Source organism: Branchiostoma belcheri, unplaced genomic scaffold (assembly GCF_001625305.1).
Source record: "Branchiostoma belcheri isolate BF01 breed outbred unplaced genomic scaffold, Haploidv18h27 scaffold48, whole genome shotgun sequence".
Lineage (NCBI taxonomy): Eukaryota > Metazoa > Chordata > Leptocardii > Amphioxiformes > Branchiostomatidae > Branchiostoma > Branchiostoma belcheri.
This window is the reverse complement of record NW_017804109.1, coordinates 404,532-423,224: the sequence shown is the minus strand read 5'-3', so window position 1 is coordinate 423,224 and position 18,693 is coordinate 404,532. Positions and strand designations below refer to the sequence as shown.

The 18,693-nt window shown below is 45.4% G+C and overlaps 1 protein-coding gene across 1 annotated transcript in view; it reads right to left on the bottom strand.

The window, feature by feature from the left end:
- The window catches only part of LOC109479373 (matrix metalloproteinase-14-like), a 38,177-nt gene extending 21,306 nt beyond the window's left edge, over positions 1-16,871 (bottom strand). Inside the window, exons 1-2 of the mRNA XM_019781331.1 lie at positions 16,357-16,871; positions 598-721 (exon numbers count right to left, since the gene is read on the bottom strand). Coding sequence (XP_019636890.1) covers positions 598-721; positions 16,357-16,482 — 250 coding nt within the window. The 5' untranslated portion in view covers positions 16,483-16,871. The remainder of the gene's footprint in view (positions 1-597; positions 722-16,356) is intronic.
- Between the last annotated feature and the right edge of the window lie 1,822 nt (positions 16,872-18,693).

The window sequence follows — 18,693 nt, the reverse complement described above, 5'->3', positions numbered from 1 at the left end:
CGTTCTTTGATGATGTCTATATAATTTTACACGGATTCATTTTCAAAGTAAAACCTGGACGAGATTTGAATTGGTTTTACTTAGGGTCTAAAGAGATACGTTTTATTCTTCATCTTGAAAAGAAATAGAAACTTAGCAATACGAGTATAATAGTACGTATGCATTAAGTTATCCGTAGGGTTTCTCAGACTTACGCAGGATTTCTAACCCAGCCCAGAATGCGTCCCTTGCCGCATGACCTGTGCGTGCACCCGCCAACAATAGCGACATCTCTCACCTGACTGGGTCTGTATGACGGATGATTACGCAGGTATGTTCCACCTGAGTGGCCAGGTGTGTGACAGGTACTAATTGTCAGGTAAAGGCGATTACCTGTCTGACGGCAGGGGAAACCACTTTCACTTTCTCCACTCACCTGGAAGGACGGGTCACGCGGGGTCATTCCAGGTGAGCTGGCGCGAACATGAGTCAGGGACGACTGACAAGGGAGCCTCCCGGCTTCCTGACTCCAAATGAACGGGTTAAACCGGGCCTAAGGCTGGCGTGTCTGAAGTGTTCTGATGAGAATAAATCGAATCAAAGATTGCCCAGGCTTACCTGTAATGTTGATGTGTGCGAATCGCTGGAACTGCCGGATGGCCTTGTTGAGGTTTCCCTGTGCCTGGAGCCCGCCGGCCTGGGACGTGCCTGTCGACAGGTAGCCGAACTTCTGCAGGTATTTCTGCAGGGGAGAGACGGCATGTTAGAGAGCATCACCAGGAAGGTTCTTAGATACTTGCTACTTTATTGGAATATCCATTAATTGCAAAAGCAACTAAACTTCCTGGATTCTATAAAACACATAACAATCATATAAAAGCGACAACATTACACGGAAAACTGTCTTTTGTTCGTGAATGTTGTACATCTAATGGTAGATTGTTCCATGTGGAAATGCTTCTGTGTTTGAAGCTTTGGATTAAACAAGGAAACGTTTTCAGGCATAAAAAAACATAATTATTTCCACCACAAAACGTTTAGATGGCCCTTCCCGTGGTACCACATAAGTTAACCTTTTACAATCTTACGTTATACATGTATATATTTCCTCACATACTGTATTATATCCAATTGGCCTTGACCTCTGACCTCCAAAACATTAATTGCTATTATTATCTTGATTGAGTACTTTATTATGCTTGGTTGTATTTTATATTGATAACTGATTGATTTTAGCTTAATCTTTACTTGTTAGTTTACTGTATTAGTATGTTATTGTGTATGTTTAATCTTTGTATTGTTTGGCGCCCGAAATCAGCTATGCTGCCTGGGTGGCCAGGGTATTGTATCGTCGCAATCGAATTAAATAAAAAAAATAAATAAAAAAACATTGTTGATGTTTTGTTATAAATGGGATTACAATTGATTCCAACATCTGGTGGGCGATCCGCTCTTATTGTATTCTTCTATCAACGGTTCCAGATCTGGAAAGGCGCCACAGACTGTTGTTTTCCTTGTTCGCTCTTACATCACTTGAGACCGCCCTTACTCCTGACCGTGAGACACAAACATAACTGTTAACATTGACACAACCCTTACACCGTGGGCCCGCCCTCCTGATGATACCTGCTGGCCAGGCTCCCTACTTCCGCGTTTGTGTCAACAGTTTAAAGTTGACGTGTTGTGGAGATCAAGGTCATAGCTGTTGTTTTCAGCTTCGTTTTCCTCTACCAGAATCGTTCCTGAACTTTCTCTTTGAATTGTTGCATGCAGTGAGTGATGCATTTGAACTGAGACAAACTTTGAAGCTAGGAAAGTACGTGTCTTCGGCGGGTGGTACTCTCCAAGCAGAGGTTTGGGTTAAACCCGAACCTCTGCTTGGAGAGTAGCGGGAGGCGGGTGGGCGAGGATTTAAAATATCATATAACTCTCTTTTTTACCACATGGCAAGCTCCCATGCCCACCCTGTTGTTCCAGGTTCGTCCCTAGAACCAATGCATAAAAGGAAAAGCCCCAGCTTCTTTTGCCGATTCATTTTTCTTGGCCTCAAGTCCGCAACCCCTATTTAAGAAGCTCTCTCCTACTCGCTATTTTTAGGTACGACGTAGTCCTTCCATAATACCTTTCAAAGAGTTTATGCTTCAGCCATCAACCGAGCTGAGCGCCAGTAAAGACAGCAGGGTAGACAGAAGAGCTCATTGGAGAGCGTTTTATAAGCTCTGGAAAGAAAACCTAAATCTGTAAATAGCTGGCTGTTTAAGACGAGTTGTAGTTCTCTAGCCGTTGGCAGGCACGCTGATGCACACGGGGGCAGCGACCCGACTAGAAAGACGGCCATATATCAGAGATAAGGGCCGCGACGCGTCACTCCGGATGGGCCGATCATCCCACTCAAGTCCCGAGGCTGTAACATGAGTCTAAGGCCACACCAATTTGACTTGTTGGTTCTCGGATTTTTTCAGAAAAAAAAAAAACAAACATGAAGCGACAGGGCGAAAAAAAAATAAAAACAGATCTAGACATCTTATGATAGCCCCAAATGCTATGATAGAAGCCATGAGGTCAACATACCAGGCTGGTTTGTAATTCAAGCAGTGAATTTCAAACTGCAAACTGCATTGATAGATGGAAAAACTGTAACGACTCTGAAGAGAATGGGCTTCCTTTAATTGTTGGGGCCAGAATATGAGCATTTTTGAGGCTTTTTTTTTTGTAAATCAGAAAAAAAAATGAAGCTGGCGAATCCGTGAACCAACAAGTTAAATTGGTGTGGCCTAAGTCTAAGGATAGCCACGGCGGGCCGATAGTCGGCGCGGGGACCGGAAGATTAGCGTGCTCGGTTCGGAAAGGGCCGTAGCCGCGGGACAGGGCCGACGCCAAGGACCTGATGGCAGGACGAGATAGGACGCCTGTTCAGCCAAGTGGCAGTAAAGCTGTGTAAAGTGCCTGAGTTATATACATTATACGGGCGCCAAATGGCAAGGAAAAGTACATTTGTGCCGTTATTGTGGACGACCGCCACAGGCAACGCTGCTTAGGTTTGTCTGTGAGATGTTCATGTTGACATTCCTAGTCAGTCAAAGAAACTTACTTTGATTTTGGGGGCATCCAAGCAGCATTTCCCGCTACTTTGTGATATTATCAAAATTAAAAAGTTTTCTTGCAAGGTCTTGTCCGGAGGCTAAGTGCAAGTGCATGTAACACGAAAATAGAGGGACTGAAAATGGATAGCAGTATAGCATATGACTAATCTAGTCTAATTTTCGACACTAAATTATAGCTTGTTGGTTTTGACGACTTTTCTCGAGACAGTGGAATATTAAAACCAGTCTGTACTTTGGTTAGATGACTAAATAGTGGCAGACAGAGGTTGGTTTCTGACCAGGTGTGAGTCCTGTCTGTCGCCCATTCCGGAAATTATTCCCTGATCCACCGTTTAGTCATCTTCAACCACAATTTAACTGGATGATGGATGAGTATTGTATCCACTAGACTCCTATAATTACGGTGGGATAGACAGTAGAAATTGGGCAAATTACGGTGAGTAACCGGTGCAATGGCTAAGTGGGTAGAGTGTGCGACTTGCATTCGGTAGGCAGTGAGTTTGATCCATACCAAAGACTTAAAAACATACTGGTTTCTCTGCTTAGCACTCAGCATTTGAGAAAGAGCGTGGGAGTTAAACACACACCACTACCAGTGGACTAGACCCCTGCTGTAGTGATTGCAGTGATGTGTGGCCCAAGGGCTACAGAAACGGCGATGGGCGCCGCCATATGCGACTATACTAATGGTTGCGTGGAGGACTTTAATTTTTTTAAAACTTTTATCTGCACATGGAGTTAGTTACTAATATATATAACCGACTGGCCTCTCCTAGGCCGCTGTAGAAATATCTCATCGTCTATCCCTTAGTCTAATTATCCGACCGTTGGGGCACCGCAGAAGATCTGAACACCAGTTCTCTCCACACTTCTCGGCTTTCTGTTTCCCTTGAATTATGTCATAGCCAATTGCTACTATTTACTCACCCTCTTAACGTTTTGGTAGAATTATGTCTTAGCCAATTGCTAGTATTTACACGACCCCCATAGGCGCTTGGCCGACACGACACGCAGGCCTGTGACCGACTGTCCTTTCGTGCACCAGGGTTGACCATGTCCAACTGGGGGGAGATATGATGTTTGTTTTGTCACTACCGATGAACCTACTCTCCATGCAGAGGTTGTGGGGGAATGATCGGTAGCTTTTTATATATTCCCCCTTTTTTGTCGGTACCCCCACCGTCGGTGGCTGCCGACCCTCTCTGGCTAATGGATACTGTCTTGCCACCGAAAGGAATCTGCTTGGAAATTACGAGGAACCGGTCGCTGCATAAAGTCTGCCCTCCGAGCACCCTTGAAGTATGCTTAAAGGTTCCGTTTTGGCACGCTTTAAGTAATATTTAAAATATTACTTGTAAGCTACCTTTACGTTTGTCCGTAAAGGTACATAGTGACACTCATTTGCACAATCGCCGTACGACAGGAAGACGTACGACACGTGTCTTGGGACAGTTGTGAATATATCTTACAATATTCTGTTGTCGTGAATTTTTATCGCTGAAAACCCTACGAGTAAAAGTAAAGGAAAAGTAAAGGAAAGATGATGTATTCCTAATTTTTCTGAACTTGTGTCAAACTTATGTCTGATCTTCAGTTACATTGTATGTTCATGTATGATATGTATATGACTTAAGGGCTTTGAAGAATAAAATCGTCAAAAAAAAAGAAAATGAAAACCCTACGAGTAATAAGATCAAAGGAAATAAACGCACAGGTTATGTGGCCGCGATCTAGTACTGGGATCCATGTTTGGGTTCTTCCTTAAATATTTCCGTCTACCGATAATTAAGATGGTGCAGCGAAGATGAGCCGCTAACCCGGATCAAAATAAACAAACTTCAAACAGACACACGATACGTTAGAAACACTAATTGTAAGTTAATTAAGAGCTGACTTTATAAATATCGTTAATTAAGAAGACAACTTTAAGCATGTTGCTTTATTCTTCTCTAGGTATCTTCAATAATGCTTATTTACGGTTTACATTTATAATTCTATGGATTTCTATATGCATCACAAAGAGTAACAGTGCCTATCTTGCGTTTATAAATTAGTGTACATGTACTACAAGTGTACGGCAGTGTAATGGTCAGTAGTTTGTTGAAGTGTGTGCGCGTGCAAACCGAAGCTGGTCCGACGTTATCTGGTCTATCGGCCTGGCTGCGAGTTGACTACATTTAGACATGCCGGGCTAAATCGGGCCGGATGTGCGCGACCTACCCGGAGACAAGCTAAGGGCCTTACAGCGAGACTGTCTGTACCTGACGGCTAGTGCAGTAAAGGCAAGCCGCTAGGGGGTCCAAATAATGTCACTTCGTCCTGAGCAAAAGAGCTATTTACCTGCAGTTCCAGAACAAGCCGCTAGGGGTCCAACTAATGTCACTTCTTTCGCTATGTAGAATACATAACAACCCAATGCAGTTTATTAACAGTTTTACAAGTTTTCTATTAAGAAAATCAGCATCAACTTACATGTACATACAAGAAATCTCAAGCAAAATACCTAACTATGGCCGCAAAGTCACGAACAAGTAACACTGCACTCTTCTAGTCATCAAGTACGATGAAGAGAGGGCAATGACCTAACTTTGCCACATACTTATCAATTAATCAATTTCCGATGAATCTACGTCATTGATGAAATTGTGGCTATTTTTGTATCATGATTGAGAACAACATTAACACTGGCATTACGCAAGGGATGCGGTAAAGAAACGTACACAAAATTTCACAACAAGGAAGGCGGAAGGATGTGGTTATATACCGTATTACAGAAAGGGAGAGGTAACTTATTTGATAACATCGTCAGTGATGTATATCAGCGGGCGTTGAACTTCTTAATGTGTCATGTCGTGGTGAGCTACCTAACGGAAGTGGTAAAAGTTATAATAGTCACCGATGAAAGTTGTTAAACATTAGTGCCCAGGGCTATGAGGATGTTGTGGTTTTATGACAGTGTAACAACTAAAACATTGTGACAACTACATCAATGGACGTAAGACTTGTTAATGCGTCACAATTTAGAAACGGAAATGGTAAAATAACAGAAATATTTAGAATTCAGTCCCAGAGGCGCTGGAAGTTGACAACATTGGCGCTCAGTTATGAGGATGTTGTTGCGGTAGTAAAAAGGAGAGGTGCCATTATTTACTAACATTACGTCCACTGGCGGTGATCCGTGATGTTGGCGTGTCATGGTCTGTAGAACTACATTACAGAAGTGTTGACAAATATCTAAACTTCGGCCCCACAGGCACTAAACGTTGTTATACTGAACGTTGACAAGTGTGGCTATTAGGTAATATCCAACCAGATCATACGATAGCAAGGCAGTATCCACTTCGGTGGCTAATGGTCACCCCTCTGGTCAATGGATACTGCCTTGCTCTGCTAAGAGATGACTAGTAGCTAGACACTTATGGTCAATGGAGTTACGAAAGTGTTGACAAATATCTAAACTTCGGCCCCAAACAGACACTAAACGTTGACAAGAGTAGCTAAACAGTAGACGAACGTACATTTTGATGAAACCAAAAACAAACGCTCTTAAGAAGACTTTCATATATAGATCCTTAGCAGTATGAAATAGCCTGCCACATAAAGTACAAACAGCAACTACATGTAAGAGTAGGCAGGAGTTGATAGGGCACATGTGATGTTACTTTTAAAACGTAAAGTTATGTGTTAAGTTAGATGTAGACAATGTTTAGTTTTTATGTAGTTTGTATGATGTTTGTCTGTTCACCAGGAGGACTAGCTACATTCTTGTCTGTTTTTTTCATATTCCAACATGTAATCACAAGACGTGGTGACGGCACACTCAAGTTTTTTCAACTTATATTAATGCCGAAACCAACACAGGGGACAATACAATACTCATTTTCACCTGAGCGAAGTGAGGAAAGTCTGTCTGTACTTGTATGCTTGCTAATGGAGGAAATAAAGCACCTAAAGTAGCTCTAAGTCTACGGACGTGCCGTGTGTAGCGCAGCTATCTCGCCGTGTCAGAAGGTTGTCATGTTTGTGTGCGCTGAACCCGTGTTACGGCCATGAGAGGTATCCACATGACGTATACGGAGGGCGGTTTGTGCCGATAACACATATGTGAAGGCAAACATGGACATGGTGCGCTTTTGTTTGTGTTTGTCTATACGTGACCTCTTTCCTACAATATATCTATGTCCTATATTAACGGACAGACGATGGTCTTTTACAGTCTTATTAACTTTAAAGCCATCCAACGACGAGAAATCCTGATGTTGCAAAAAGTACTTCTCTTGCCGGCTGAGCTAACTCCTCTGACTGCTACTAGCATTCAGTCAATTTGCTCAATTGCCCCTATTTTGGAGCAAACTATGGAGTCTGGTTGAGGCTAAGCTGTACTGTCGACTTGACCAGAGGGGTGTGAGAAAACCAACAAGTAACAACAAGTAACAACAACTTGACAACTAAGAAGTATAGTAGTACAAATAGTATACACAACTAACACCATTTGGACGAAACCACGTCAAGGCGTGGCTACGCGTTTGGCAACGCACGTCGGGTCAAGGTTGTGTCAAGTTCAAACGGTAACAAAGTTCTGGCTCCAAGGCCAACTGTACAGTCGACGTGGGGGGTAGGATTGCCCGGAAAACAACAAAATGGTCAAAAACATCCAGAAGTACAGAGTAACAAAGTTCTGGCTCCAAGGCCAACGTCACAGTCGACGTGTGGGGTAGAAATGCCAGGAAAACAACATAGTGGTAAAAAAACATCCAGAAGTACAAAGTAACAAAGCTCTAGTGCCAAGGCCAACTGTGCGTAAAACTATACAGTCGATGTGGGGGGTAGGATTGCCAGGAAAACAACATAGTGGTAAAAAACATCCAGAAGTACAGGCGGTCAACTGTACGTACACAGTCGATGTGGGGGGTAGGATTGTCAGGAACTGTTGGCAACAACAAAAGTGAGAAACGGCATACGGTGATATTGACGAGAAAATATCAATGACGCCGCTTTTGGCAGAGGACGGTCAGGGTTATGTCACCCTAAAAGGCAAGCGTGATTTTGTGTCATGGCCGACGGAACAGTCAAGATGACGATAGGGAAGTGGGGAAAAACAAACAAGACAGTCATCTACAACAGAGTGCAGAACAATTAACGACAACATCACAACATTGTACGGATCATGTGTGAGGAACGCAGATGTTGACGTGTTGTGAAGTGCGGCACTTACTAACTCGGGGTTCTGTGAAACGTCTCCTGCACGGCTACCGTTTAACAGCGTGGGAAAGGAAAGAGTAAGCGTCGGAGGGAACCTCAAAGGTAGCGGCATCACAGAACACGATGACAACACTAGTCCAGGGCCCTTGGCTGACGGGGGACCAGGTGGGCATGAGGCTGGGCTATGCTAATCTCCCAGCAGATCCTAGGGTGGCAAAAGACAGTGGGGTGGCGTATTGGACCCTCTCTGGCCAATGGGTACGTACTGCCTGGCCAGTTTGATACGGTCTTTTGCCACCCTTGGATCTGGTTAGAGATTAGGGCTATGTGCAGTTCGGTTGTCAGAGAAATCACAGGTGTTATACAAAATGAAGATAGGAAAAGCAGCAGAAGAAACGACAACTGCAATAGTGGTGGTCAAGCGCCACCAACTAGCCAGTCTAACGGGTCCAGACCTTTTGGCCTTACGGTTGGTGCGTTGGGTTCTTGAGCTGGCGGCCCGGGTTTGAATCCCGGGAGCCAGGAGACTGTACTACTCGCCCCTTTGTGTTTCACAGCATCAAGAGCAATGTTTCATCTTTCATCATTCTGTAGACTGTTAGTGGTAACCATGTGAAGAACGCTCCAAGACTTTGGAGCATTTACCGCTGAGGACAGACACCTGTTGCAGTGTACAAGTGAAGAACTCATCATGAGACGGAAGCAGAAAAACTACATCATTCCGACCAACGCCTACAGGTATGAGTTATCAGTGACGTGAGACATACAGATGACAAACTGTGTCCAGGAACTGTCAGGGCCACGGAAAAAAAAACACCTACATGTCTTAATCACAAGACTTGTAAGTTGTAAGGACCCTTAAGGGATCTGTCTTACGCAAGGGGAAGGGGAAACGGGACGATTTAGCGCTGACAAGAACCATGACTGGGCGGGGTAGTGTTGATAGCAGCAGTGCAGAGCCCTGGCCACAGCCCACCAGGTGACGGTGGTGTGTCAGCAACGTCTTACTCCGTGTTGATAACAGGCGTGTCAGGGAAGCCAAGACTTCAGGACTACAGCATACAGAGGAAGTGAGACAACAATAACAGATTACATCTGGGATAAACTTACAGAGAGGGCTGCTGACAGCAGAACCACAAAACTGTGTAATGGATTTAAAGTACCTTGGATACTTGATAAATAAACTCCCCTAGCTTCCATACAAGTAACCATGTCTTCCTTGAGTTAACAGTAACACGGCGGCAAATAGTAGCATATAGTGCCTTTCTTTTATTCAAATGAGTTTGGCAGGCGTAAGGCACTTTGTCGGTCCTGATGAAGGCTCAGCCTATTTGGGGAGACCTACTTTCCAGTAGGGTCTCATAATATATACTCGTAATCAATGGAGTTTTTTTACATGTCTACCTTGAAGTCTATTTAAAATGGATCTGGAGAGCTAGTCAAAGCCACAAAACTGACAATTCTATGATCTAGAAGACTTTAAATCTCCCAACTAACTCCTTACCTCCCCGGCGCTTCTTTCGCGATCAGAAATAAAAACGACACCTCAGGATACAAATGTGCCTGCCATTCTCCCGTCGGTAACGACCGTGGAAAATCCACCTTTGTCCGACTGCCCCCCTCCCCGCTCCGCATGTCCCCCGCAAGGCGGGAAAATTACAACTCGCTGCGGGGCCCTCACACGGCCATTTCCCGCCACAACACCGCCCTTTGACGGTGGAGCTTGACCTATGCTCCCTCCTGCCCCCCTAACTCGTACCCCCTGCATCGCCGGACAGTGCCGTCTGTCCTGTGCCATTGTTCCCTTTTGTGCACCGTCCTTAGTACAGGTCAAGAACGGGAAAACCAGGAGGTCCTTTCTTTGGTCAGGTAGTTGTCATTTCAAACGTCGTGGGGGTAACATTAATTGAAAACTTGTCAACGCTCACTATTCACGTAAAAGAGATTAATCAAACAATTTTTCTTTCTGTTCTGCATTTCTTTAACTACGACATATATACGCACAGACACAAAGGAAGGAGGTTAAAACATTCCATAGAGATACATAATTTTTAATCAGTTAGAAATTAAACAACATATTCTAAACTAAAATCTAACCCACAGACTCAATTGGAAATCATGATTAAGATAATCTGTCTTTGTCTCAGTGTCATATACTGTTTGTTTACTTGTCTATTGGGATCTCCTAGAGTTTTGTTCCTTAACACTATCCTTCCTTGAGTCCGACAATGTCCAAAGTTAACAATCAAGCCGACCCTCGTCTACCACGAAATGACGAAAACGTTAGACAAGCTATTCCCCCTCCGTACATAGCAAGTGGTATCTCCCTGTACTTTTTTCCCGTCGCAGACGACACTTGAGGACTAAGTACAGTACGTCTCCGTGGCTGCCAAGGCCAGGAGTGGAAACTCCCTGCGCGGCGCGGCGCCCGTGCCAAGTCCTGACAGACAACCCTGAATCAACAACAACCCGGACTCTCCACGTGCGGGGCAACACGCTCCTCTCACTCACTTTTCAACACTTACACTCTCCCTGTCAGTCAGTATAGGAACATTGTCACTTGGAAAGTTATGCTAGGGACCTACGAATATCACGCTGTCAGTTGAAGTATTAAAGTTAAGCCACGATCTTTTTCTTTTACTTGCACAGGATTAAAAAGTAACAATTGCATAAGTAACACAGTTAAATACAATCCTCAGAGAAGTCAGACGATATATAGAATCAATAATACTGTATAAAAGCGCCATAAAGAGCATTGATGAAATGATTTTTGTAAATACAAATTAAAAATAGGATTTTTTGCTTCTGTATAAAATGAGTTTTCCTCTACTTGAATTAAAACATTTTGACGTACATGTCAATGACTCTGCTAGTCTACTTCAACTCGACTTGCGAAGCAGACACACTCCGTTCTATTATTACTACGCGATGTTTGTTTTTATTCGGACGTGACTGGTCCACTTGAGAACGACTCTTGTAACAGTTGGAGAAGGGCCTACTCCAAACTTGGCGGGAATATTTACGGGACCTCCGCTTTAAAATGGGTCCCTAGACGGGGCCAACTCAGGCCAGGCAACGTTTTATAGGCGGTAAGAAAATTGAATTGTCTGTGCCTCCCCGTGAGTTGTGGCCGTGCTCGTGATCTATCTGGCCCCTCGTGAACCTCCGTGCGTCATTTGGCCGTCGGCACTATTTGTCTTCCTTCTAAACATAGCGATGCCGATGATTGTGAATAGAGGCGGACACAGCGTGGTTTGGCTTGTACTAGTGCCGCTACCTGCTTTAGCCTGTTGGGCATTCTCTACCGGTCGGCCTTGGAGTGCATGTTTCGGCTCCAGTTTTTTCTAGCCAGGGTACAAGACTGTTGCCAGGGGTACTATACAGGCTAGCTCCTCGGCTCCGAAAATTTTACCGAGACACCCCCTCAGATAGATTTCAACGTGAACGGGAGGCTTGGCGGCGGACACACTTTTTACTAGCGCCGTAGAGATCGGGAGCCAAGACGGTCTGTTTCACAGGCTATATACTCAGTACTACCTGCTTAGTAGTAAGACAAAGGACTTCTTAGTCTTACTACTAAGCAGGTAGTATTATTAGTTTAAGAAGCACACTTGGAGCGGCCTGACCCGCGCTATTAGCAGAACGCGGCAGTGGGAACGACTGATCCTGGCCTCGGGCGACGATATGACGGTTCAGTCAGTCGGAATAATTACTGGTGCCGGCACGGCAGAACAACAAGGAGACGACCTAGCGAAACTTAGGGGTGTCTGACAAAAAAGTATTCTCTCTCCCTCTCTGTAGAGGTGTGTGTGTGTGTGTGTGTGTGTATGTGTGTCTGTGTGAGTGAGTGTGCATATTATGTGTGTGCGTGTGTGTGTGTGGTCATGTTTGCAACTAGCAAGTCACAAAACCCGTCTGAAATCTCAACGGAAATCTCCGTGTATGCAGTCTTCAGTTTGTTATATTTCAGGTTCGGTTTGTTATATCTAAGACTTTGGGTCAAAAGAAGACAAGAGCCAAGTGTTGGAAACCGCTTTCACTTTTAAGGAATTTTCCGCAACTTCTCCGACGATTGGTCCAGCGAGACGAAAATAGCTTTCCATTTCACCACCTTAAAGACGACATTTAAAGTTGTTTAAGAAGTCTGAAGCCTTAAAGGACCTTCTTCAGGAGTCTTGGCACAGCCGAAGTCAGCGTGGGGGCGAAGAAACAATAACATTTGTACATCCGCACTTCTCTGTCTGACCCTGCGCGACCTATGCTCCAAGCAGACGTTTGGGTTTTGGCTTATTTTTGGCGTGTTTCTATACTCTCCAAGCAGAGGTTTGGGTTCTCTCTTAACTTTGGGGTAATTTTAGGCTTTTATGTCGGGCTTTGCACTGGTATCTTTTTTACTTTGGTTGGGTTTACAGTGCAAAAAAAATAAAGTCCGATACAAAGCCTAAAACTCCATACTAAAGTCAAAAGCCGAACCTCTGCTGGAGAGTAGTGTTTCAAGACGTTTTTATCTGGCTTTCTATTTTTACGTAGCAAATGATAACTGCCTGGCAAGTGGATGCAGCCTGCCCAATATCTTACTGTTTTGCAGCTACCAAAAGATCTTCTTGGAGGTTAGAGCGACCGGTACTGTACTGGGGACATACCGCCCAGTTGTATTATTAAACTGACTTCAGCGGAAGGAAACAGGCTATTGTCCTTTCTGACTAATACCTTTGGCCAGAACGTTTAGCGATGACTGTACTCGGACAATAGCCGACCCAGAGTTCGTGTTTCCTCAATAAATTATTTTGTTAACGCCGTGACTTCCCGGTGACAGTAGTCTAAATGTCTGGGATGTAGGTCAACTGTACAACATTTCATGATAGCCTATAGTGACCTGCTTGGATATCATTTTAGGCAACACCTGGTTGGTAGAACCATTTAAAACACACTGTACATAGTGGGAACCCTGGCTGTGGCTTCATCCGAATGCGCACTACCCTATTTCATTGTTTGTCTTATCTGTGCATAGACAGAAAGTGTGGTTCTCTTCGGAACTTGTGAAGAAGAGAACCATTTAAACACACTGTACACAGTGGGAACCCTGGCTGCGGCTTTACCCGAATTTTACCCCGGTATGTCTGCACAAACTATTAATTCCTGTTCGCGCCGAGACAGAAGGAATCCAAGGCTAGCTGCACAAACGCTACTGTCTCAGTCTCCCGGCTTTGTCGGGGCATATTTGGGAAGTGCGGAAGTGTCGAGTATGGCAGCCGATTTCACGCAGCAGACACGTGAGCTACGGCGATTTCACGCCAGGACATATAACTCTATTTTAAAACACGCCTTTGTTCCCGTCGTGCTCTCCCACGAACTTCCCCACTGATGCTCCAGCAAAATTTTTACTTCTCCGGACTGTAGGACAAGCTCAGAAAACAGTTATGTCCCATCGTTACCTTGCTGTACCCTTGCGATTAAAGTCTGAAAAGCGGTACCTCTCTTTTTAATCTCCTTGGAGTCTGTGGGAGGAATCCTTCAAAGACTAAAGGCCTCCTTTACAACGATATCAATCCTGAATCTTTTTTTTTCACGATTCTTACTTGCATAATTATCATGAATCCTGTATTTGTCGGGTGCACCGCCAGAAAAAAATTAACATCAACCCTTACAATCATCATCCATAGCCTGTGAAAGTAGTCTAAACGTCTGTGCTCTTTAGTGCACCAACTCCCCTGGGATGTTGTCTGTCTACTAGTATTTGGCCAATTTCTACATTTTCCAGTCGCTCCCCGAAGCCTGGTATAGGCTACAATGTAGGCTACAATGTAGATTGTGTTGTGACTCCGACCTTAAGCACCCCCCCCACGCTTAATGGCACCGCCCATCCGTGACGTACAGGTGAGGTATATAAGGTATGGCGCGAAACCGTCCGGAAATTCCTGCACTTCCGACCCGGCTTCCTGCACTTTCGCCCATCGGTATGTCACTACCGCGCCGCGCCAGTCATTCAGTCCTGTACGTATTCAAAGTTTTACCTTTTAATTCAACACAAAGGACAGATGTATGACTATGAGTCACAAAATTGTCGTCTGTATAATTCGGCCATCATTTCGTAGAGTCAAACTAAACACAAGAATACCCAGGTGATCCCTGGCTCTCATACTGTTAGACACAGAAAAAGTTTTCTTCCAACAACAGTAGGGCTTGCGTCAAACTTCCAGACGCAATAGTTACCATTAGAGATAGACAGAAGTTCAAATGTGAAGCACACACTGACAGTGGCAGCTTGCTGTGTACCATCGGCAGTCCACTTACTAATCCTGTACCAAAGTTGATTTAAATAAAAAAGCAAATAAGAAAAACTCCCAGTTCACCTTCGTCCACTTTCCAATGAGCCATTTTACGCTACGTTACGCTACAGCGAATCCGGGAGGACCCGTGGTGTGTTTTACATGCACGCCGCTAATGGGGAACTGAATAAAGTATCAGAGTATCCTAACCTCTGCCTACCCTGTACATTACCGACCCTCCCCAGGCTCACATGTGTAACATTGGGGGTTTATAGGCGCTACCAACTGATCCGGTGACGGGTCTAGACCTTTTAGCCGAATGATAAGAGGGTCTGGGTCCTGGCCTGGTTCCCGGGCTTGGCGTGGGTTCGATCCCCGGTCCAGGGCCAGGGGCCGGTTGTTTCTAGCCTCTACCAGGCTTCGGGAGGCGGATGGAAAAAGAGCGGCAGCATTCCAAGGGAGTTTGGTCCTAGATTGTTCTCTCCAGGACCAAACTCCCTTGGAATGCTGTCGCTCTTTTCCAGCCGCCTCCCGAAGCCTGGTAGAGGCTGGGTTGTTCCTACCCCCCTACATCTCACACATGCAGGGTCCTGCCGGCACGCGACGTCTCTGTAACACTGCCGCGGTAATTAAGGTGGAATCAGGCGTACGTCTCAGGACGGTCTTAGACATTCTCCTTCACGGTGGTCTTTTAAGACACGGGGGAAAGTTCTTCGGAAGTAGAATAGGAAAGAATTCGAAACTTGAACTACATAAGTAACACCAGGCAGGTACATGCGTATTAAAACTTTTTTGTGTAAATAAACTCCCAGCGTTTGATGTCCCAAAACTGTCGTCTTACTTATTGGTAGCCTAGTTCTTATAGTGGCTTAGACTATGCGAGAATTCAAAACTTGTTAGGTCACCAACATCTTGTTGTGCTTTACCAGGTCAAATGTGGAAACATAAAAAAAGTAGCAGCTGGGAAGGTAAATAACCTACTGTACAGCCTGAGCAAACGACGTGCGCTGACGTCTCTTCCCGGCATAACAAAATGTCAATACTTGTATTAGAACTTCAAGCTTATACATCACTAGCGTTCTGTGTCTGTAAAGCGTAAGTTACACGTGTGATCCTCACAGGTGATGTAAACACATACACACGTACGCACACACACGTGTGCGCGCACAGACACACACAGACGCACGCACACGCACGCACGCATAGACTCTTACACTCACGCACACACACACACAGTCACACACACATATACGCGCACAGTTACACGCACACATACACATCACACACACACACACACAAATTTACACGGATACTCACAGAGAGAGAGAAACACACTCGTACGCACGCACGCACACGCTCGCGCGCGCGCGTGCACGCACACAAACACACACAAGTTTACCCACACCCCGGTCCGTCCCGTGCGCGCCCTAGCTGCCTGGCCGAGCGGCGGCCTCGCGCGGCGCGGTGACAGGAGACGATATAACGTGTACATGTTAAAGGGAAATTATTCGCCAGGCAGGCGTCGGGTTTCCACTGCCCAGGGAAAGGGAGGGCTGGCCGCTGAAATACAGCAGCGCTCTGGTTATATCTCAGTCTGTATAAGGGGGGAGTCTAATTAAATTTGCCACCAGGCAGTGGCGGGATTTAGTGCATTTGTCCGGCTGTCTGGGTCGGCCGCGTTTGTTATTGAGTCTGCTACAATCGGGCTATGGTTATGTGAACTACATGTAAAACACGGTGGAAATTCTTTGCGGCCGGCCCCCGCCGACTGACACAGAAGGTAGTGTTCTAGCGGTACATACCAAGCCTTGCTGCGGGCTGACGGTGGGCTTGACTGTGGACAGCGGCGGCACGGGAGTCGGCATCGCCCGGGACACCAGCGCGATCAGCCCGAGTAGAACACAGTACAGCCTCCCCGGTAGTTCCATCCGTGAACCTGCGGCCCGCTCCTTCCCTGCACACGAGAAATTCCAGCTGCAAAAGCCGAGGTGTATAAAAAAAACTCGCCCCGGTAAGTAGTGAGTCTGTCAGCTGAGTCTGTCGCCGCTCGCCAGAGGACTCTTCTTACCCAAGACGGCGGGACTACGCAAGTTTGTTGACTTTGCTCCCAGGTCCAAGTTCGGCGCGGGCGTCTCCTAAATTCCCGTCTTCTCTGCGTTCGTCGCCTCGTGCTGGCTGGTCGCTGCGGCAGCCTCCCCTACAAGAGAAATGATGTGACCTCGCTGAAGGACCCCTTGTATATATTTACTTCCGCCATGACATCATCTGGTCCCAATAGCCCTCCCCCTGCCTCCACCCTGGGCTTGCCTCCCGTGCCTTATTAGGAAGTCACCCTCGGGCGAGACCACGTCCACCTCAAGACAGGGGTGGCAGGGTGAGATTTTCCCGTAGTGAGTCACGCCGATTGAGGTATTGTCGCTAACAAAAACTCACAAACACCGACCACGCGCTGCGACTTATACAGATTGGCGCGGCCGCCCCAAATGCCGCCCGGCGTCATTTACTACAGACGTAAGGCCGGCCGCTGACCCCTGGTGCCTTGGCCCCCCTGCCACAACCCTTCCCAGACTGCCGTTAAATAGCCGCAGGGATGTGTGTCGGGACACGGCGAGGAGTTAAGCACAATGTAGCCAGAGGGCACACTTACCAGCCCGCTATCTATAACTACTGCGAGACGAGCCAAGTCTGCGATTATACTTACAGCGCTCGGTCGGGTGGAAGCATAGCCGTGAAAGAGCGGGCAACTTTTACTGGAGAAAGGAAAGAGAAATAAAACGAAAGAAAGATTCTGGTAGTTACTTTAGTACAAAAGTAGCACAGTTTTTCTCAACTATTTTTCATTTAGTTTTTGGTAACAGTATGTATCTTATGGATCGGAGTAGACACCCTCCTCTTTCTTCCCATACAATTATTGCATGTTAGTCAGCGATAAATACTAGTATGTTTCATAATAATTTAAAGAGGATGCGTCGCAGACACCTGTGGTAAATTTACAGTAGTTAAACTTGTGTGGTAATCAAAGTAATAAGAGACTAATGTGGATGATATTTTATAATTGCATGTACCCAGTGTCTGTCTTTTCTAGATACACTTCTATGACAGCTACGTACACAAAGTACTGACTCAATACACATAGCTAATATCTAAAGTTCACAGAGTACAACTTATATGAAAAGGGCATTGTTTCACAATACTACATACAATATTAATCACACCAAGAAAAGGGGCTGTACCTAGACACCCTTCGTAAGATGGCCCAGTCCCTAAGGTTGACATACACACGCACACAGATCACCCCACACCTTGCAGAACTACGTGGTTTAACACGTACCTGTCAGGTAACTGTTTACTCCAGGTGTGCAACTGTACATTTAAGGGACCGGTCAGTGACGGGTCTTCTGTATGTAATAGAATTAGGCGAACACACCCCTACAAATGCACTAGAAAGCTGGCAATGACTCAGAGCAATAGAAGTAACATAAAGTGACACAAAGCGTACTTGTATTACAGAACTTCAGAAACTACCCTCCTCCACTTCGTTCTGGTCGCTCCCTTATACTTACAGCACTTAGTATTTCACAGGGATTAATGTCAAACCAGACATGTCAGAGTTAAAGCTGGTACACGCCTGTGCGGTACCGTGCGTTAACAGCTGTTTTCACCGAGTCGTTTTACTCGCCAGCTGTAGGTGCTAGACGGTGGTTTTCAGACATGACAATTTGCAGCTTTTTTTCTTCAAAGCGCAGATTTTCAGCCTAAATGTCAAGAGATCCAAAGGAGTTTAGACTAAGACCAAAACCACCTGAAGAATTATAGGGTACCGCGGAGAGGTTGATTCGGGCGAGCTTTTTCGCCAGCCCTTAATTACAGAAGCCACTTGCCGACCTTAAATCGTTTCATCCCCGTTTTTACGTGTCGTGACAAAGAGGAATACCTTCCTATCAAACAAGATAAAACTACAGTACTTCGAATGAAAGTTCACCTGTGCTGGTAGAATCCATAGTTATAGTGTTGAAGCTTTGTGGTGAGTTTACTTTTTGTGTTGAAACCAAACTTGATCTCTATAGCTACACATACACCCGGAAGATGGCCTTATTTCTTCACTATATATGTTTGTTAATTCTATACCCATCGTTCAT